This window comes from Citrus sinensis, chromosome 6 (genome assembly GCF_022201045.2).
Source record: "Citrus sinensis cultivar Valencia sweet orange chromosome 6, DVS_A1.0, whole genome shotgun sequence".
Taxonomy (NCBI): Eukaryota; Viridiplantae; Streptophyta; class Magnoliopsida; order Sapindales; family Rutaceae; genus Citrus; species Citrus sinensis.
The window spans coordinates 25,432,925-25,455,785 of NC_068561.1; the positions used below are offsets into that span (position 1 = coordinate 25,432,925).

At 33.1% G+C, this 22,861-nt stretch overlaps 3 protein-coding genes across 5 annotated transcripts; all 3 read left to right on the forward strand.

The window, feature by feature from the left end:
- The first annotated feature begins 6,757 nt into the window (after positions 1-6,757).
- On the forward strand, positions 6,758-8,304 carry LOC102610405 (myb-related protein 306-like). Its single transcript, XM_006482527.4, has 3 exons — positions 6,758-7,067; positions 7,158-7,287; positions 7,382-8,304. Exons 1-3 carry the CDS (start codon positions 6,935-6,937, stop codon positions 8,172-8,174), a joined length of 1,056 nt encoding a protein of 351 aa, XP_006482590.1. The 5' UTR covers positions 6,758-6,934; the 3' UTR covers positions 8,175-8,304.
- Positions 8,305-14,433: 6,129 nt separating this feature from the next.
- Positions 14,434-17,177, forward strand: LOC102610703 (uncharacterized). 2 transcript variants are annotated; one of them, XM_025100171.2, is made up of 4 exons: positions 14,434-14,795; positions 15,058-15,223; positions 15,856-15,920; positions 16,059-16,514. In XM_025100171.2, the coding sequence occupies exons 2-4, from the start codon at positions 15,079-15,081 to the stop codon at positions 16,173-16,175; spliced, it is 327 nt and encodes a 108-aa protein (XP_024955939.1). In that variant the 5' UTR covers positions 14,434-14,795; positions 15,058-15,078; the 3' UTR covers positions 16,176-16,514. The 2 variants fall into 2 exon arrangements, with proteins under 2 accessions (XP_024955939.1, XP_006482591.1); XM_006482528.4 differs by lacking the exon at positions 16,059-16,514 and adding an exon at positions 16,812-17,177 and having other exon boundaries at positions 14,437-14,795.
- Positions 17,178-21,327: 4,150 nt separating this feature from the next.
- Positions 21,328-22,274, forward strand: LOC102611008 (mini zinc finger protein 2). 2 transcript variants are annotated; one of them, XM_006482530.4, is made up of 2 exons: positions 21,328-21,465; positions 21,596-22,274. In XM_006482530.4, exon 2 carries the CDS (start codon positions 21,679-21,681, stop codon positions 21,964-21,966), a length of 288 nt encoding a protein of 95 aa, XP_006482593.1. In that variant the 5' UTR covers positions 21,328-21,465; positions 21,596-21,678; the 3' UTR covers positions 21,967-22,274. The 2 variants fall into 2 exon arrangements, with proteins under 2 accessions (XP_006482593.1, XP_006482592.1); XM_006482529.3 differs by lacking the exon at positions 21,328-21,465 and having other exon boundaries at positions 21,474-22,274.
- The last annotated feature ends 587 nt before the right edge of the window (positions 22,275-22,861 follow it).

The window sequence follows — 22,861 nt, forward strand, 5'->3', positions numbered from 1 at the left end:
AGGGTTTGATTTTTTCAAAAATAAAAAAAATAATAAATCAAGAAAAATATTTTAGTGATAAAATAAATTCCATTGCTGCTTTCCGATTCTTCTAATTTGCTTTTGTCTTTGGCATGGGAAAGCAAGCATGAGAAGCCTTTTTGATAGAGCATTATAATGAAAAGCCACTTTGATCAATATAGAATTTCAGTGCAGTGCATACAATCGGTGTACCGAAAAATACGTTTCACCTTAATGTCAAAGGCTTTATTTTAATGTTCATTTTAGGGCACCCTCTATTTTATCTTCTCTATAGCACTGAAATTTTTCTATTTGTGAAAAAATAACCAAAAAAAGCTAGACAATGATATTATTATACGTGGGGTATACTGATGAATCTATATTTGCGGCTCACTTCATACAATCATACTTATGTGCATAACCGAACACACATTAAAATAGGTACCTCACATGCTTTTCGTACTCAAAATTTGATTCTGAAACCTACCTAATCTGTGATCTCATAAAATGTCGCAAGTTTAATTGAAAAAAAAAAAAACTAATCAAATATATACGTACAAGGTTTATTACGGGAATGAAGAGACTTGAACCTGGGTAAATGGGACTGCTCCTTAAGCTTAGCTTAGTAAAGAAGAAATTATATAGTTGAGGTTTAAGAAACAAGTTACAGCTGACGCATGATTATTACATTGACTCGATCTGAGACTATTCAATGCCGACTGGTTTGATCTTTCATCCTAGAAAATTAGTCATTTTCATGCAGATTGACTGGGAAGGCCACCATGGCTACATGATTTTGAAGTATAATATTTTTAAATTTTTTTTTTTAAAAAAAAAAAAATCCATCTTATCAATAACATATGGATCAAAGAATGTTCATATCAAATTGAAAATGATGAACTTTTTCAAATGAAAATTGTGGGAAACGTGTGTTTTACAACAACCCCGTTTATTTAATTGAAAGCTGAAAATTTTTTAATCGAAGGGCAATTCAATTACCATAAAGCAAATATTTTATCTGATATATCTTGGGCCCATAAAAAGATTAGATGAAAAAAGAATAATAATCCACGGAAATCATTTAATTAAAATGTAAAGAATCAAATTCAACAACAATTAGATCAGATCGATATTGTGTTTTGATAAAGATAAAGAAAATACGAATAAGAAATAATGAATGATATTTGGGTCTTAAAATTCGTTCAGCTTAAAATATCCAAACCTCGGGATGACTTTTAATAATAATTTTAATCCTGCGACTGGGAATACAAAACGAAAGATCGCCGGTGACGTGTAAACCAAAACAAGAAATCAACAACCTAAGTTTCATTTCAACTCCCGATTCATTCAAATAAATGAATAAAATAAATAAAATAAGCCCCTCAAGAAAGAAAACGAAACACACACAATGCGACAAATTAATAAACAATTTGTATGTATAAAGCATCAAATCTTAAAACCGTGTCGGCTCCACATGTAAAAGCAAATTTTTTTTTTTATTTTTTTTATTTTTTGGGAAAAGGGGAAAAAGGAAAAATGGCATGGATGTGAAATGCGTGTATTCAATAATTGATATATGCAACGGCAGACAAAAAAAAAAAAAAAAAACAAATTAAATGAAATAAATAAAGAGGTTTCTTAAGGGTTTTGTGTTCTCACCTCCCCACCAATTTTGAAGTGACTAGATGAAAAACAGAAACGAAAGCCACAAACCCACTTGGTCTAAAATCAAAATCTTGCCTGTTGTATACATCCCTCCATGCACAAGATCTTGTGGAAAATAATTAAAAAATTTGACTTGGAGTTCACTTGGAATGCGGCCTAGTAAAACAAAAATAATTGGAATTGAATTGTCGCCAAATCCATCAGATGATAGAAAATTTGCTCTCTGGATAGATAATCCCTGCGCATGGATTGCGGGTTGTGAGAATGGGGATAAGGCTAAAACTGCGGTCAAGTGAATGATTATGAGTTTGTGAAGGTGGAACATTGATTGGTGGGGATTAATGAGAACTGAGAAGAGTACAAAAAGCACTTAACGCGAAAGCACTTATTTCAGAATCCATGTTTGTGTGTAGATAGCAATAATTAATTGTGGGATTGATTATTCCATGTGCGTTATCTCAGTTCTTAACTTTCATTGATTGAGATGGCGAGAAATTACTGTATGTTACTATATTTTTTGTCAATTGTATTTTAAAATCTTCTTGTATTAATTCTGTTCATTTGGGGCCATTTTCATTTCAAATTAGGAGTTCAATTTTCACGAGACGCGGAACAATTGAAGTACGGAAAACAATACGATTATCCAATGCTACTGCAAAATTGTAACTGTAACCGAATAACTATTATTGGCCCTAGGAGGGTAGTCCAAGAAATATTGCCTCCCTAAATTAGCCCATATATTCGCTACAAATTAATGGGCTTATAAGGCTTCTTCGATGGATTGGTGTTGAGCCAAGCCTAAAGTTTCACCATGGGCTTTAATGGATGGTCTTTGCCCATACTCCCCATTTGGGCTAATATGATATTTTGCAACGCAGAGTCATAAATTTGACAGGTTTGACGGTGTGACTTCAAATTCCTTTTTTTAATTAGTTAACTCAAAATTTCAAATTTTAAAGAAAGGTATGATTTAAAAGAACTAATTTAAGTTTTGCCACTCTCCTACCTTTTTAGACGAAATAGTCATTGTGTAGTCGTGTAGATGTGGCGGAACATTTAATATATATATATATATAAGGTCTAGTTCTTTAGCCATAGCCCATAGAGACTTGTGAGAGCATAGGGTCAGGTATATATGTTACCTTTACGGTAAAGCTTACGTTACATATAATGTAACAAACAACCAATGAATATAGGCCATTGATTTTGATATTCCTTAAATCCAATGGATAAAAATAATTTTAACATAAAACAAAGTACAGGTAAAATAGATGTTTACATAAAATTTTATTTCTGATCATATGTTTACTTATTTTTTCAAATAACTCCTCATTGATTTTTTATACTTAAATGATTTTTTCATCCATCTTTTCTACATTTATTTTTAAAACTTCATAAAGTTTTTACAACATTTTTATAAAGATTTAAATGATTATTATATTCATAAAGATCCACAAATTTTGAATATATTTTTGCACTTACATTTATGATTTCTTGTCTCTCTTGAGACATAAACTAATACATATCATCAATGCCATCACACAGATTTTGTAATCTAAATTTAGTATCATGAATTATAAGAGATATTATATGTAATAAATCTAATGAATTATTAAAAAGATGGTACAATGAATAAATTACTAAAGCCTCTAATAAAAAGATTCCAATTCTTTAATCTTATCAATGATTCAAACATGTGGAGAAATAATCAATTAAATTGAATGTCACTATATTTATTAAATAAATTAGAAAATCTAAATTTATCTATAAATGATATAGAAATGGTAAACAAAATATTAGAAATTAATAATTTCAATGAAAGAATATAAAATAAATTAAAAAGTTAAGAGATCAAGTGATCAACTAAGTAAAGAATTTAATAAAGTTAAACAATTCATAAAAGATTTCAACATTAAAAATCATGATATATTAAACCAAGAGATTATTAATATAATGAATAAAAACTCAATAGATATAAAATTAAACAAGTTAAAGATTCGATTAAATAAAATAGAAAAAATTGTTGAGCAATTTGATACTAACTTTGCAATAAATATAAATGAAGAACTTAAAAAAAAATTGAAATATTGCAGCTTGGGTGTAAACAACCTGGAGTATAAACAACTTAGGGTATAATGTAAAACATTAAAATTTATTGACCTTTTTAATAATTATTATCTTTTCTAAAGGTTTAAAAATTTATAACTGTAACATACAGCTAATGTAACATAAGCTTTGCCTACCTTTACCACTAATGTTATTTACGTCTTAAAAGCGATGTTGACAGGATGATCCCCAAAAAATAAGGACCCTAAACGTTGTGGGGTTTACGAAATCCCCTCCCTTAACTAATAGTTTCATGCTCGTACTTCACAGTGTAATATAAGGACCACAACAGCGTCTCATATTCCCAGTGATGTGATGCTAATTACAAAAAGAAAGAAAAATTATGCAAAACTCTCTCGAAATGAAAAATCTTGCAATAAGGGGAAAAAAAAAAAACTTGTAACAAGCACAATTCAAACTATATATATATAAATTTATGCAAACTCTCTCAAAATTTATAGAGATCGAGTTGCTTTGAATGTGCGAGTACGTGTGTGTGATAAATTTGCAGGCCCAAGGGAGTAATAAAAGTTCGACTTTTGTGAAATAATGGACTCGAAAATCAGCAATTAAAGCAATATTATAGTAGGTGAGCTAATTTATTTCCTACACATGGGAAGAGATTTTGTGATATTGTTGCACATGGCTCTTTCAAATTGGGTCTAAGTTTTGTGCCACATGTAGCTGGATCAGGATCCGGTGCTGATCTGAGCAAGTCCTGAGCACCGGATCAATGGTCAGCAATTGCTTAGGGTCCACATAAGGCGATTGCTGACCATTGATTCGGTGTTCAGAACTTGCTCAGATCAGCACCGGACCCGCTTCTCATGTAGCTGTCCTTGCCACCCAATCCATGCCAAATGCTTAAACTGATGCGAAATAGTTTTTGATGAACCAAAGCAAATATGACTCTCTCTCTTTTTATCCCCCACTTTCTGAAATGTCACAGCAACTAACATTTTTGCTTCATTGAATGATAAGTCAATCATATGATTCAAGCAAAAATGTGGCAGCAGTATATCTAATAGTGTATGGCCGAAGGGAAAAAAAAACATAAATTCATAATACATATAGTGATGATCTAATTTAAGATTTTAGACCTTATTAAAATTCAAAAAAGTTATTATAATTTATCTCTGTATATATATAAGATAGTGTTAACTAGAGTATTTAAAAAGAGAGAAGCATTATGTTTTGTTGCTTCTTTGTATTAAAAGCCACATAGGAAATGCAAAGAGCGACAAGATGAATGACGTTGAAGAAGATCGAAGGTTCTTAAAATTGCACGAAAAAAAAAAAAAGAAAAAAAATCTAACAATCGTGCATGTGTGTGTGTGTGTGTGTGTATTACTTGCGTACGATTGTTAGATTATCAACGAATATGGTAATTGGGAACTCAAAAAAAAAAAAATCGATAACCTTCTCTGACTAAAAGATTCCATAACGCATTTTGCTTCTACCATTAATGGGTAATTTTATCTCAAAATTAATTGGGACCACGATTCATTAATTAGCCGGTTGGCTTTAGACATTAGAAGAAAAGACAAGCTTTCACCCATTAACCTATCATTTTCATTATTGATTTCGATGGATCATTAAGTGACGGGTCCAAAATCATTATGATCGATGGCATGGCTATCACATTCAAGTGCATCAGCCTTGGCCCTCTCCCTCTCTCGCATTATATGACATAATATAATGAGCGTCCCATTCAGTTAAGTCAATATTTAATCTGTGATCTTCTAATATCAAACAATGAAGTTGCTCTCCTCATATCTTACAAAAACGTCCGAGAGAGTTAAAAATGCGAAATGCCAGTATATGTATAAGAACATGTAAATTATAATAATAATAATAATAATAACTGATGTGAATGTTTCATCTAACACAACGATTATTATAGATGACGGTCACATGAATGTTTACTAGAGGAACCGAAAAATTAAGTTATTAATTTGAAATTTAGGCAATCCTTAGGTTATCTTGTTATATAAAATCACTCAATCAGCTATATCCTCACCTTTTTGAGAGAATTAAAATTCTTAATTTTCTTGTAAAAGAGAGTTTCACTTTCAATATGTTATTAAAACTTGCTGCAACCTAATGTTAACGTTGTCCAAGTGATTTCGATCAGAAAAAAAAAAATAAAAAAAATCATGCATGTAGTTCATCAAATGATACATCTATTTCAGAAATTTCTCTGTGTCCCTACTTGATAAGCAGTACATGTGCAGAAGTGATTCTAAAAAGCTTCTAAACTAAGTTCTGTTTAATATTCATGGCAATATACGGTAGCTGATCCAACGTCAAGATCACACACCATAATCGTATACAGTCGGCCAAGCTTTAATTATCACTTTGAGAAACATGAGGGACACAAATTTCGGCTATGACATGCATGCTTGGTCATCTTCTACGTATATTTATTTATACATATGTTATGCACGCATGGTGCATGATCATCTTCTGATCAAAATAATGGGTCATCAGCTATAAAACTTTACGAATTCACCTCAATTCCATCGCCAAAATCATCATCAATTCCATCATCTTTTCAATTTCGATATATACTCTCTTACACGAACCACGAAGTTTGAATAAGCGTAAATCATATGCAAGAAACTAGTAACCAGACTCAAGGGTCAGCTTCGTTTTCAATGCTTTTTTAAAAAAAAAAAAGAAAAAAAAAACCCTCAACAAGTCGTACTCATGATTTTTACATACATACATTGGTTTTAGAGTATTATTAAAAGCAGACTTTAGGGTTTCCCATGCCGTGAGAAGCCAATTTAAAACCCCTCATTCAATTCCACGCGGTTTTGTGATGCTGCAGAAGAAAGAAAGTAATACCAGTAATAACTCATAATAATAATATTAATTTTAATAGTAATAGTAAAAGCAACACTACTGCCATTTGCCACACAGCTTGACTTTGGCCCTTGAGTTAATGCATTTGCTGTCATCTTTTTGACTCTTTGCCTTTGCTGCACATCACTACAATATATCCTTTTCTATATATGCTCACCAAGCAGACTCTTGCCTTAGACTCCTGTCTTTGCATTTCTCAATAACATAAAAAAAAAAAAAAAAGATAACAAATTAATAATAAAGAGCTTGTGAGAAGAAGAAGAAGAAGAAGCCGAAGCACTTTAACAAATTTGATATGGGGAGGCCACCTTGTTGTGACAAAATTGGTATCAAGAAAGGACCATGGACTCCAGAAGAAGATATCATTTTAGTTTCTTATATTCAAGAGCATGGCCCTGGAAATTGGAGGGCTGTTCCCACTAATACAGGTTAATCATATTTTTTAAAATTTTTTCATGATTAATTTGCTTATTTGCATATTAGTTTGATGAGTAACATACTCTTTAATTTGTTTTCAGGATTGCTTAGATGCAGCAAAAGTTGCAGGCTTAGATGGACTAATTACCTAAGGCCAGGGATCAAGCGTGGGAATTTCACTGATCAAGAAGAGAAGATGATAATTCATCTGCAAGCACTTTTGGGCAACAGGTGTATTTCCAAAAATGCTTTTTCTTTAAGTGCATGCCTTTTTCTTTTATCAGAAGTGATTAGTTGGATGAGCACTGTTTGATGGTTGTTGCAGATGGGCTGCTATTGCTTCTTATCTCCGTCAGAGAACTGACAATGACATCAAGAACTATTGGAATACTCACTTGAAGAAGAAGGTTAAGAAGCTGCAACTAGCTGCTGCTGGCTGCTCTGAAGATAATAGCCAATATAGAGATGAGCTAGCTTCAGCTTCTTCACAGCAAATCTCAAGGGGCCAGTGGGAGAGAAGGCTGCAGACTGATATTCACATGGCTAAGCAAGCTCTATGTGCGGCCTTGTCACCAGATAAAGCGAGTATTTTGTCTGAATTGAAGCCTGCAAATGGGTTCATTTCCTACACAAAACCAGCAGTTCAAGCACCAACTTACGCTTCAAGCACTGAGAACATTGCTAAGTTGCTCAAAGGGTGGACCAGAAACGCTCAAAAAAGTGCTTCTTCGAACTCAGGTGTTACTGATCAGAATTCAATTAATAACAATGTTAATCACATTGCTGGGGCAGAATCTGCTTCTAGTGAAGAGACTCCAAGCAAAGTTGCAAGCAACAGTACTGCCATAGAATTATCAGAGGCTTTTGAATCGTTGTTTGGTTTTGAGTCTTTTGATTCGTCAAATTCTACCGATTTATCTCAATCTGTGACCCCTGAGTCTAGCGCTTTTCAAGATTATGAGAGCAAGCAATTGTTATTAGATCCCAGTGCTGGTGCTGATGATGATCAAATGCCACAGCTGTCATTGCTTGAGAAGTGGCTTTTTGATGATCAAGGTGGGAAAGATTATCTTAATGACCTTAAATTAGATGATCATGAGGACACTGATATGTTCTGATGAGAGAGCTGCGTCTGGTTTTAGGGCTTTCATTAAAGACTCTTTTTGATCTGTTTATTAATTATTTTGTAATTGCTCTTCTACAGTTCTACTGATTATAATTCCATTTAGTGGCCTTAATTAAGTTTCAGATGGGACTCCTTCATCAATAGGACATAGTGTAAAATTCACAACATTATGTGATGATCATATGATATCCTTAGTCTTTTTCATCATTTTAATACCCATTTCTATCACATTAACAATGATCTGAATGCTCCAATGTGACCTTTGAAAACAAATATATATATATAAAAAAAAAGGAATTCTCCAATGTGATCAATTTTGACCTTGAGTGGATGAGTTTCGTAAAACGGAATAAGAAAAAAACTAAAACAAAAGAATATGGATGTACTAGCATCTTGGTAAAAGAGAGTACAAGCTTTTATTTTTTAGATGTTATGAAAATTATTAGTTGTTTGACTTTACTTTCTCGGTAGATCTGTTATCTGTGCATTCCTAGAAGAAAAAAAAAGTCAACCACCATGCAGCTTTGTATAATTGAATTAAGTTAATTGAAATGGAGGCAAAAGCAATAGTTAATTAATTACATTCACTGTGGCTGGGCTAGGCAGCTAGCTTTATACTCTGTTTAGTCAATGTGAAATAAATTCTCAGCTAAATCTGTAGACAATATTGGCTGTTTCAATTTTTTTTTTTTAAATCATATTTTTGCAAAAAATGAAACCAAGTGGAGCCTAAAATTTGACGGCCTGTGTGAACTGCTAGCCACTTATAGCATGCAGTGGTTTCACCTTTAGTTAATGAATCACAGGAAGCTCTTGTTACTTTTTGGTCTCTTTGAATTTCTCTCTCTCAGTCAATTTACTGGCTGTGAGAAATTTATGTGGGTAGAAATTGCTTTGGAAATCTGCAGAATGGCCATAAATGCACATGTGAAGAGTTTTGATTATCACTTGTTTTTACAAGCTGGAGTTTGGTTTCATCCATTGACCTGAAAAAATAAGTAGCTTACACACACACACACTGTAAAGACACATGAATCCATAAGTCTCCCATGAACTCCATTACCCAGTTGCCAAACCAAAACAAAAATTTCACAAAAATGGCAGGAAAAAAGAAAGGTTAAACAGACTGGAGATTTGCTTTTAGAAAAACACACACATTAGTTAAAAGTAGTGCTTAGTGAGTCTTTTTCCAGAACCAGAACGAACACTTGCACGTTAAAAATTTCAATTTGACCGTATAGACCACTATTCAGTAGCTGACCATGGCTACTTAGTAGCTATACACGGTTATTTAGCACCAATGAACTATTGTTTGTGCCTAAAAAAGTGTAGGTGTCGGTGTCTATGCGATTGAAGTCACCGCACCTCAGTTGTAAATACTATTTTACCTAGTTGGTATACGCATGAAACATAAAGAGGTCCATCTTACGGATTAAAAGTCAGAGCACATCAGTCTTAAGTATACTTCTTTTGCCTTTACCATGCATGTTTGAATGGTGAGGAAGGTATTTAATACGTGCTCCCTCTTGATGTATCAGGTGACAGTGGTATGGAGGGTTGGATTTGGATGTGAGCATTGTAACCTAACTTTGAAATGTTTGAAAGAAAATCAAGATATCCCGCCCGCTTTCGAACGAGAGGATTTTGGGATTTTTCATTGAGACATCAATTAGTGCAATTACATGGGTGAAGTGATGGATGCATGTGAAATTGGCAGTAATGGTAGGCAAAAGAGAGCTGGCATTAAACCTTTTCAACTTCGCATCAGAATCATCACGACGATGCTTTCAAATTTTGGTACTCTTTATGTCTATAGCACCTTAGCCTACAGTAATTGCAAAGGCTGGAGCCGGATCAATGTGTGCTAGCACAGTGCCATTGTCCAAAAGATAACGCGGATCGGTGAATCGTGGACTTGTAAAGTCTCTCCCTCTCTCTATATATATAAACGTATATGCATATAAGCCAAGTTTCCCGGTTGACGGTATGCACCGACTCGTGACAATTAAGCGGCTAGCTAGTATCAGAAGCTGATTCAATTTTGTAAGAAAAATTATTACAATCTGACATTACTTTACTCCCACTAATGTTGAAAACATATTTACCCTTATTCCACATTTTGTGAAAAATTTGATAAAGAGTCCCTCATGGAGGCTCCAACCGGGTACCGCCAGGCCGGAAGTTCATTGGAGAAGCTGATTCAAATTAGTTAAATTTGGTTAGTTTAAATACTTAATTGGACACCGCACACCTAAATTATTTTGAGCATCAACTTATGTTTATAATCACAAAACTACTCGAAGCTCTTAAATCAACATCCACATAATCAATTTTGGATATTTATGTCTAAAACGAATTGTATCATTTATTTCAAAATATTTGAAGCTCAATCCCCTTGATTTATATCATTAACGATAATTCCGACTAGCTATTAAATAGTTATTTGTTTTGTAATTGTGTAAAAACAAAATTAAATATGAACTCTCTTGACAAATTTAATGGACATAATTTAAGAATATTCAAGTTAATTTCAGTCAACAAACACAATGCAGATATGTGGGACGACATGTGCACATTGTGTTGAACATTTTGCTAGTTATCTTGTCATTTGGTAGAAGAGAAGTTAGGTCCCCTACGTCCCTTATGCTAACCCTCGTTTGTATACAATTAGGTACTCTTATTGTTTTGGTTTAGATAATCGGATTTTATACATACGATACGAATTGTGTGTCAACATTTCTAGTATTTAGGGATGAATCGTTGGGACAAAGTCATGTGTCTCCCACGCACATGATCTCGTAAACCCACCTCATTTTGCATGCATATGAATGTGATCGGCGAGCAGTTAATTGGGACAGCATGAGTTTGCACACACACCCAATATGATATGATATAATATAATAAATATACAATTCAAACAGCAAAGTTATAATAATATTATTATCATTATTGTATTTATTATATTATACATACATGTATTAATTGTCCAAAACCAACATGCCGAGGAGGGGAGTAAATTTAATTAGTCAAGAATCGAACGAAACAAAGTTTCAAAAGCTATTTTTATATTTGTATATATTTATATGTACGCAACGTAAGAATAGAAATTTCACAAATTAAACATTTGTTTTCCACATTAAACTTGGGGTAATTTATCGTCAGCCCCCAATTGTTTAGACATTTAGCACCGCGCACCCACATCTTTCGACTATGTGCACTGCACCCCCATTTCCGTCAAACCACCGTCAACTTAACGCCAAACAAGGGTAAAATGATAAGTTCATATAACATTAAAATAATAAATAAAAAAACTAAAAGAAACACTCTTTTATCATTCTTTTTCCCCCCTTTTCTCTCTCTCTCTCGTTTCATTTTTTCTTCTTCTTCTCCTTCTTCTTCTTGCCTTTCACTGCAGCTGCTGCCGGTGTGATCTGCCGCCGTCTTGAATCGACAACAACAAAATGGCGCATGCTGCATGATCTGCCACTACTCGAAATCATTGCATCCATTGCTGCACGAAACCGCCGACGCCACTGCATGAAGTTGCCGCTGTTCTCGCTGCCTCTATAATTTAATTTTTTAAAATTAGTTTTAGGGTTTTTTAGTTTTGGCTCCTTTTGTTAAATTTTCTTGGTTTGGGTTTCTTTTGTAATTGAATTTTACAGTGAAATTTTGGTATAATTATCTTAGGTTTCTTGATTATTGGGTTTTGTTTGTTTTGGTGGGATTATTGGAATTATTTTGTAATCTACTAATAATTTGTGTTTAATTTTTTTCTTACCCTTGGAATCATGCCTTTTCTCTCATATTGGAGATTATCGGTTTTACAATTTTGTTATGATAATGAAACAAGAAAAAATCATTTCAATATATTATTGAAAAAAAAAAAAAAAAACTGATATTATAATAATTAATTTTCATTCATAATGTAAATTTTATAAGTTATAGGGGTATTTTTGTACTTCAGATTCAACGCAATTCAAACTAAGGGTAGTATGGTCTTTTAAGTTAATAACAGTCTAAACAGTTGGAATTAACTGATTTTTTTACGAAAATGGGGGCGCGGTGCACATGGTCGAAACTTGTGGGTGCCAGGTGCTAATGGTCGAAACATATGGGGGCTGACGATAAATAACCCTTAAACTTGAAACGTTTATGAATTAGACTTGGAACCCTGGAACTCAAGATATTAATTTCAATATTTCACTTTAAACATAAGTGGGGGTGGGCATGGGTTGTGTTTTGAGTCAACCTAAGTCAAACCATAAAAGTTTGAGTCCAACTCAAATATTTCCAACCCAACTCATTTGGGTTTGGTTCGAATTTTATTATCAAAATATTTTTTGTTTTGATAAATTTAATTATATCAAAATTATAATAATTATTAATTGTTATTAATTATTAAGTTGATATTAAAATATGAAAAAATACAGTGGATAAAAATTATTAGTAATAAATTTTACAATAACATCATCCTTAAATTAAAGAATACTAGAAAATTAAGATAAATTTTAATCACGAAAGCTATTCTTTTCTCAATAAATGAGAACGTAAACTCTAATAATAAACCTCTACAAACATACATTAATAAGTAAATTCAAAGAAGGAAAAAAAACACTAGTAGTATTAAGTATTAACCATGTTACAACACAAACTAAACTCTATCAATGTCCATACAAATCAAAATAAGATAAGACGTCTCAACTCAAGTGTCAAAGCAATCCATCATAATCATTCTCATCCGCAGTACTTTAATTAAGAGATTCCACGATTAATTGAGTTTGCTCCTTCACCAACAAATATATAAATGTTAAATGAAAAATAAAAGTTTTTTAAAACTTATTTTGAATTTTATTAGCTCAATTCGGGAACTTGTAATACAAATCAAAACAACAAATAAATGAAAACAAATAAGATTTTGCAATTTCAGCTGAGGACAATGAACGAACATACACCATTTGAGAATTTTTACGTCATTGTTTTAGAAAGGAGAAGTTGCAGCTTGAAAGGTAGCTATTTTGAATTCAGATAGGCAAATGGTCCATTTATTTAATTTAGATTTGTTTTCACATGTTACTTTCATTTTCTAGCTGTTAACACTTGATCACACCATGAGCAATTTAATAGTAGGCTTTCACTTATTTGTTTTCATTTATTTCATTTGATAAGTTTAAGTGTTGGGGTTTTATCCATGATCCATAAATAAACCATCCCCAACCCATAATAAAATGGTTTTTTTTTATATAAATCTCAAATCTAACCTATTTTCATGATTTACCCAACCAAAACCATTTTATTTGGTTTGGGTTTGGGTAAACCCATGGGTTGTGGGTTAATGTCCACCCCTAAACATAAGAGACAAACATATAATACTTTGTTCTTAAACATAACATAAAACTCACAGTGTTATACAAGGATTGATTTTCTTCAAAAATAATCAATTATTTTTTATCATATATATTCTCATACGTTTGTAACATAATATATTAAAAAATAATCATATCATTACTATTGGTAACATTTTCCCTAATAGGTCCATAGAATTGCTAATCAACAAAAACTCATTGGGCTGTTAACAGAGTGGGGCTCAAATGAACCCATTAGACCAATCCAACGGGCTTCAATAGGCGACCCGACTCAATACCATTTTCGGCTCCAGCCGTAAAAGCCACCTCAGCTAGGCTTTAACAGACGCGTCTCAAAACCCAGAAGCACATCCATTAGTCCCAAACCTGCAAAAACGAAACACAAAAGTCGAAAGGAAGCAGCTTCGCCTCGTTTCGGGTATCAAACTTTTCTCTTTACATACTCTGTCTTGCCCTGTTTGTTCGGTTATTGAGAAAGCTGTGGAAGAGAAAAATTATAAAAAAAAAAAATGGTTGTATTATTTTTGCTTGGAATAGCATTTAGCAACTTGGCTTATAGTTTTATTTACAATTATTGTGTCAAAAATTAAGCTTTTTAACATAAGTAGCATGATTTTTCACGTGTCATGGAACTCGAGAACAAGAGTGTTATTCAAACGTTTAATTAACAATCTTTATACCTACTTATATATGGTTGTTTTCTGTTAAGTTTATAGAACTATTGAAATGTGGTGATTAGGTTTGGTAAAAAAAATCCGTGCCGGCCCAGTTTAGGTCCGCGGACAAAATAATAGATAGGAAGCCCATATATTATGGGTCTAGTTAAGAGCCTTTCAAAAAACCTTGGCTTTTTAATATTTATATATATATGAATTAAAAAAAAAAAAAAAACACGATTCAAATTGGCAAAAAAAAGAAGGGAAAAAATCAAAAGAGTCAAAATGCAAAACAATGAAACAGTCGAACCCTAACTCCCTACTGCTTCATTACACCCACCCATAAAGGAAGAACCAAGTGAGCCAGAGCAACAGCCGCACCTTCATTGCCTCACACCCACCCAACAATTGTAGCCACCACCGTTCGGTGTTCAGTGATCGTCGATTGAGTTCGATCCAGCGCAAGCCGCCAACCCGACGCAGCCACGCGAGCCCAGCACGCGACGCAGCGGAGAACCCAGCGGCAACGCGAGCCGAACCAGCGCCCACGCGAACCGAACCACCAGCAAACCATCACCAACTCCGCCTCAAGTAAGCGTTAAATTTTTTTATTGTGGAAATTCTGAGAAATTATTGTAGAATTTCGATTATCTGTCGAATATCTGTTGAATTATTGTAGAAATTTTGTATTGTAGAATATTATGAGTTTGTGGTTTAGAAAATGTTCTGTGTTGATAGAAAAATATTATGAGATTATGGTGCACAAAAAATGTTCTGTATTGTTGGAAAAATGTTCTGTATTGATTTTGATTGTTATTGTCAAATAAGCTGATTATTGTGTTCTTTATTCAAGGGCATATTTTTCGGGGAGAAAATGCCTTTGGGACTCATATTAGGGATAGGAAGAGCTTTTCGAAGAAAGCGTACATCATCACTTGACATTCTCTCCTCAAAACGTGCACCTCGAGATTATTACAAGGGAAAAAATTGCAAGTCTACTGGTTTTCATACTCGTAAAGGTTTGGCTTCTCCCCACATTGAGTTTGCAATTTACCGGTTTCGAGCCTAAACCTGTATATTAGATGTTGAAGACATTGATAATGATGATTGTTGAGTTTAAAGAAACATAGCAACCTTGCTTTTACTCTTTGAGAATTATTAATATAGGAGAAGGCTTAACAATATGCGTATGTGAATTCTAATGCTGGGTGAGATTTAGATCGACCAGGGACTATGTTAAGTTTTATGAGTGCTTTAATTTGTTAATAAGATGACATTTTCATAATCGCAAGCTTAAACATTTTAGTGTAATCTGAAATTCTTCATTTTGTATTATTTGACCCATCCTTTGGGATTCAGATTTTGCTACTATGTGTTAACATACTTCTTCAGTTTTTCTAGCACTCTACGCGTGTATTTTACCATTCCGTTCTTCTTCATGGTTCAGGCAGGTTGAGTTAGTAGACCACTATAAGCCCCCCAACCTAAAAATAACCCCAGAACCTAAAACTAAGTTTCCAAGGATAAGGTGTTTCGTTTTGAATTCCTGGAGTCTGATCATAATTTCTCTGAAATAATGTTAAAATGTTACCAAGTTACCTGCTTACAGCATATGTGATTTCATTGTTTGTAATATAATAATTGATTGCAGGTGGATATGTCGTGGTGCAAGAAAAACTACCAAATTATGTTGTCCCTGATTTGACCGACTTCAAGGTTCTAATATTCTCTCCTTTCTTTCTTAATATATGTAAATGTTTCCTCGTCGCATTGAGTTTTGCAGTTGACATAGCTGACTACAGCATGGTGTGAAATGTATGAGTATCTTGATGAAATTTGTACAATCTAATTCAGTTTGAGGAATCCAAGGACCCTGTTCTTTTACAAGCAAGATATGAACTGGTTAGGACAAATTGTAGTCCCTTGCCACCCTATGAAGAATCTGTAGAATTATCCTCAACTCAAGGCTAATAGAGATGTCAAAACTTGATTGAATTCTGCTGTTGTACATTTGAGGCTGAGATGCTTGTCTTTTCCATGGACATTATTTTGCTTCAAAATGCTTTTTGAAAGATAATGTAGAATCTTTCCAATGGTTCATCTTTAAGTTTGCAGCAAGATCTTTACGAAATCTCTAGAGGTGTAACTCTAGGGATTAGATTCTTTTAAGGCCTGTGCTTGTATGCGATAATCTCTCAGGAGGTTCATTTATGCTTCAAGCATTTAGCTTTGCTTCATGTGAGAGTTTGGTAGTGCTGCTTAACAAATTTATTGATGAATGATTGGATGCTGTTTCAATCATCCCAGATTTTTCTTAACGTGGTTTGGTAGATGTTTCCAATCTTCTGCTTGGTATCTGCACAGATGAAATGATGCCACTTACATTGTTAAGCCATATGTTATGGAACTTTGGCTAATTCAATATGGTGTTGGGACTGCCCGTCTTCATATTCTTTCGTGGGTCATTACTTTCTTATCACTTGTCATATGCTGAAAATCTTCAGATTTGGTTCATAACTTAGATAGCAATTAGCAAATTAGCAATCGACCATTCTCATTTATAGATGAAGTGTTTTGCATGATTGCTGACCCAGTCCATCCTTGCAGCTTAAGCCATATGTATCTCAGTGCCCGAGAGAAGTGAAGACGGCAGAAGCTGCAGAACCCGGAAAACAATAAGAAGGATTTTCTGATATTTCCTCTTAACTGCTGCAATCATGTGGAATGTTTTCAAGTTGGACACAATCTTGTGACTCAAAACTAGACGAGAGACTTTACTTTCTTTTCACTTTTCTTCTTGTCTTGGATGTTCAAACTTTCGCCAGTTCATGTTAGCATTTCCACCTGTAGATTCCAGTGGTATTTAGCACCTTCAGACAAATTTCTGTCTGCAGTATACTTATCTGGTTTTTATCTACAAGTTTTCCAAGTTTCTGTTGTGGTCCATCCAAATGGTAACATTTCTTCTTCTTAGGGACCACTTGTTGAGCTGATTGATATTTTAAGATTAGAATTTGGTGACAGATGCCAACCGAGTATAATTGGTCTTACTAGCCATCAAACTTAGTAGCACTGTCGACTTACCCCCCTGAACTGGTTCCTTTAAATTAAAATAATTGTGAAGTACAATTCTTTAACTCCCCAATTCATTATTGAAATAATGAAAGTGTAGAGAAAGAGCCAAATTCATCTGAATCGGAAAAAAAATTGAAAAAAAAAAAAAAAAGAGAGCATAACTCATAAAAAAATTTTATGAGAAGTAACACTTTGATAAAAATGGCAAAGATTATCACATGAGATCTTATGGCCAAATCTTTCCTTGCTGTCAATTAGCAGAGGCAGTTGTGATTCATGTGCAATTGCAGAGCTGTGCTTTGTCCCCAGTCCTACACAAAATTTAAATTCAATACCTTAAAAAAAAAAAAAACCCGAAATCTTTAGCATTTGTCAGATGCCATGCCAATTATGGTGTGACATTTTTTACTGCCTTCTTAAGTGCTCTTGAGAGTAATTCGGCCGGGGAGGGGAAAAAAGAAAAAAAGAAAAAAGTAGAGAACTTACTCATTCCTAATTTTCTACTACAAAATTCTAAATTTTTGTAACTTTATATATTAATATAACGAAACTTATGATTTGTATCGAAAAACGTGTAACAAAAAAAAAGGTAAGAACAGTAGTACCACACTGTAAAATGACTTCAACGTTGTATGCACAGGGTTAAAATTTAGACAAATAATTAATGCTTGTTAGGTGTAATTTTTGTGGTCTTGCTCAGAAAAAGATTTCTTATGAATGATTATGATTTGGAGGATAAGATTTGCGTAGGACAAGTTGCAATCAATCAACACCGAATTTTCCTTATTTATGTTAAAATCTCATTGTAATCAGAATTATTGGTCATCTTGTTTTAATGACTTGTTAGCGTTTTTGGATGTCAATCACAAATTGAGAAAAAAATGAATTGAATGGTTAATAAGAAGCCTAAGATTCTTTTTTCCTTTTTTTCCTTATGACACCAAAAGCCAAAATCTGAAAAACTTTACACTGTTGAATATTTCAAATGGGGTTGGGTTGTTGAGAAGCAAAAGAGGCCTTAGCTTTCACTATCTCCTCAAAACACAATCACACTATTGATTAAAGTCTCAATCAAACCCTCTAATCCAACCCGATTATTAATAAACTCCCCATTCTTTTTTTCTTTTCCCTTCTGTTGTCTTCTGTTCTTTTCTCTTTTGTTTTCAATAATTATCTTTTATTTCTTCACCTCTCTCATGGGCGCCCACACACAAACATTTTTTAAACACGTGTACTTATGTTTGACCATGTATTCTGATTTCCTTTCATGTGCATTTCTTATTAATTTTTTAAGAATATTACAAGTTAAATCATATTTATAGTTTGAAATCTGTCAAAATCTACTTAGATACCAAAATGGATTGCCATTAGGTTAATTGATGGTCCTACGCACGCTCCCTAACTATAGTAGTTAACATTTAACTTGCGTAAGTTGTTTTTCAGTCTAATCTTAATCCAAAAGGTTAGTCTCTCCTTACCATAGTTCCAAAAAATTTTATTCTATAAATAAATGTTTTCAGAGAGATGGAGGCATTAGGCAACTCCAGCCCCGAAATTCAAATTTAGCTCACAATAAATTTTAGGGCTAGTCCATAGAGAAAATAATTCCGCCACTGCTGACCAAAAGTAGTAAAAAGATTGACAAAATTTTTGATGGATGATATTACATCGTCTCCAATCAACATCAATTACCATGTCTACCCAAATATGATTTGAGTTAAAGTGATTATAAATTTTTATTTTTTTTTTGGGGGGGATATCTTTGGCGGCCTAAATATCATTTTCATGGAGATTGCAAGTGTACAGATTTTTTGTTGTGTGTAAATATGTTGGCTACAAGTGACGCACAAGTAGAAGAGAACAAATTTTAACTAGCAAAAGTAGATAAAATTTTAAAGAGAATTTTATATATATCATTCTGTTCACATCAATATTGAATTATGGATGATTAAAAGTTCAGTAATAATCCAATTATTTCGATAAGTTTCGGTAATTATCAATGACCAAAATGAACTTATAAAACCTTTGCATACAGCATTTTATTTTCTCACTACAAAATTTTGTGTCACATATTTTTTTCTAGTGACGACTTCATGTTGAGGCAATAAACCTCGGAAAGAGTTTTACAAGCAGAATGATTACTACGTGACAATTCTCTTTAATTTATTGCTTTTTCCGAACCTTAGTAGGGGATCATTCATTTGAATTAAGGTTGACTTTTAGCTATTGGTGTTTGATTCAAATTTGGGCAAATAATGCCACGTTTTGAAGTTTGTGATGTAAGAGTTGATTAGATTACCTATTCTTTGTTGCAACTTTGTCAATTTTCTTCATTTAAGATCTTAAATTTAAAATTATGTTGTTTTCTTAATTTTAGAAAATTCAATTGAATTTTATGTTTTTGTTGAAAATTCAAATTTGTTTCTCTTTTAAATAAATAGCTAGTAATTTGTTTTGAAATACAATTTTAATTTTCTACTTTATAATTTATTTTAAGAGCACTAATATTTATTTTTCCATAAAGTCAATACGAAGGCGACAGGAAAGACAACCCCTGTTGTCTTTTTTGTCACTCACTTGTTAATTTATATTATTTTTCACAAAATACTGACGATAAGAACTACAATAAGAGTATTTTTTGTGTGATATGTCACCCTCTTGTTGTCTTTATGGCAAGTATTATTTTTCTAACTCTATTTACTATTTAGTTTTTACCATTTTTTAATTTATATTATTTTTCACAAAATATTGACGATAAGAATGACAGTAAGGCTACTATTTGTGTGACCTGTCACCCTCTTATTGTCTTTAAGACAAATATTATTTTCTAAATCTATTTACTATTTAGTTTTTACCAATGAGTAAATTTCTTCTTCTTTTTTTTAATTCAGAAACTTTCACCCAGGCACTAAAGATATATCCAGCAAGTACAAGATACCTTGTTCATGAACTTACTTTTCTACCGAGTTTAAGTAGGGAAATATCAAGTTCTCACATGCAAAAAATTCATTACCTAAAATCAATAACCAAACACATTGCAAAAGCAGCAAAACCTAAGTTTGGTGATGAGCACATCATGGCACATGAACGTATGAGCCAGCCTTATCCAGCCCGAACTCCTAGACATTTGTGTCATTATGATCTTTATATTCTTTCAATGCACATATTCATTCATTTTCAAAACACCTACAACAATTGATTTTCCCCTTAATGTAGTATAAATACTAGACAAAGACAATATCAATTTTGCTTCCTAAATATTCAAGTTAATTAAGAAAATTGTATGGCTCAAATATCTAAATTTTTATAGAAGTGACACACTTTTGTACCCTACATAATTTGGCAATGAATTTGGTAGTATCATGTCACTTGTTAGGTTATTAATTTACATTTTAGAAACAAAATTGATGTATACACTAAATTGATACCGATGTCTTAATTAAATCCTAACCGTGAAACATATATCAGACACCTTAGATTTTCTGTAGAAGTGTTATTAGCTAACTTCATTTGATCCCATAAAGCAGGCGGTAGCCGAACAATTAATCCATATGGCATTAAACAAAGTGTTCTATATGCCCATTAGCAGGTTACAAAAGTATATAAATTATACACAATCTGAGAGTTTGATAGACAATGACCGTGAAACAAAAGTTGATTTTTCTTTTTTCTTTTTTTAATTTTTTTAATTAATTTCATTTTTGATCATACCATGTTGTCTTACATGCAAACAAGACTTGGATTGAGGATGCATTGTTGATTTTCCGTACAAAGTTTGGCTATCATATTAATCGAACACACGTTTTTAGGTTAAGTTGGACAAGTCTTGTTGGCATCGAGGCCAAATATATGTCTGTGTGTGTGTGTGTGTGGTAGAATTAAATCAAGAAGCAGTTTAATTAATTAGCTGGTCATTCTATTTTAAGCCAATCACTATGTTGGGTGAAAATTGAAACTTTCTCATCATTTTAGGGTTTGCCCATTTTCCACAAGTTATTATTTTTATTTATAAACTAATACGAGTTGTTAAAGCAGTTGGACCATCAATTCATAATAGCGGTTCGAAGCAATTAGCAAAATAATAAACACAAAAGAATATGCTTAATATTGCTAATAGAGATCAAAAGTCAATTATAAACAAGTTCACACATGCTATAAATATGCAGCCTAGGGTTAGGGCTTGAGAGTGAGCATTTTTTCCTCACTGTATATATATCTCTTAATATTGTTTTGTCCTCTCTGTCTCTTTCTCTCTCTCTCTCTCTCTATTTTCCTCTTCTATTTATATCTAATGCCAGTTTCTGATTCTGGTTCAGGGAAACAATTTCTTAATTCTAAAGAAAATTTCGAAGGTTTTGAAGAAGAAGAAGAGGATACAAAAAATTTCGGGACAAGCAAAATGAGGAAGAGGCAAGTGGTGTTGAGAAGAGAGGAGCCATCAAGAAACTCAACTGCTTCATCTGTCACAGTGAGGAGTGTGAGGTATGCAGAGTGCCAAAAGAATCATGCTGCCGGTGTCGGTGGTTATGCTGTTGATGGTTGCAGAGAGTTCATGGCCAGTGGAGAGGAAGGCACAGCTGCTGCACTCACTTGTGCTGCATGTGGCTGCCATAGAAGCTTTCACAGAAGGGAAGTTGACACTGAGGTCGTGTGTGAGTGCTCTTCACCGTCTTCAACCGCGACTTAACTAGAGATGAAACTAAAGCTTAATCAAGGATTGTTAATCAGTGGAGGTTAATTCATGTCATGTGTTAACTTTGCTTGTTTCTCTATATATCTGGGTTTGAGGGTTTTGATCTTCAAGTACTTTCTCTCTCTCTTTTTAATTTGGTTTTCGTGTTTGAGATTGTTCATTTTCCTTGTCGATTTATAGGGTTAATTCATTGACATGAGTGGCTAAGACCTCCTTAATTTGTGATCCCATATTTATGTACAAAAGAGAGAAGAAGTGTGTTTTGTTCTTGAATATGAATGAATGATTCTCCCTTTTTCTGATTTTGTCTTTAGATTCATATATAGTTGTTTTGGTGCAATAATACTCTTAATTCCATTGTGTTTTTCCACTTTGAAATCAAGAACCTGTGAATGTCATCAATATTCTGCTGAATTTCTTCTGAACTATACTTGTTTGAGGAGAGTGGCTACAGCAATAAGGCTTCTAATTCAAGAATAGAAAGCATGTAATTCCAGCACAAGTGATACATATAGCTGAAATAATCGGTCTACACATAACCAGCTAACCTAATCAATGTTATGCAATAACATGGTCTATATCAATTAATTGATTAATTAAGGAAAAAAGTTCTTTTGGAATAATTATTTCCGAATGTAGTAGTCTAATCACGTATGGTATGATGTATGGTAAGATCGATTACTTATTTGGAGTTACAGGCCCACACATATCTAATCATGTTGGTTGTTATAATGGAAAATTTCTTCGTGACAGGACTCAAAAGTTGATTAAAGCTTAAACTATAATAAACCACTTTCATTAGTTGGTCAATACAACTCACTAGCATTCAAAACCTAAGATAGCTAGAAAGATGATCGTATATGTGTGAGGCTGACCAACCACAAGATGA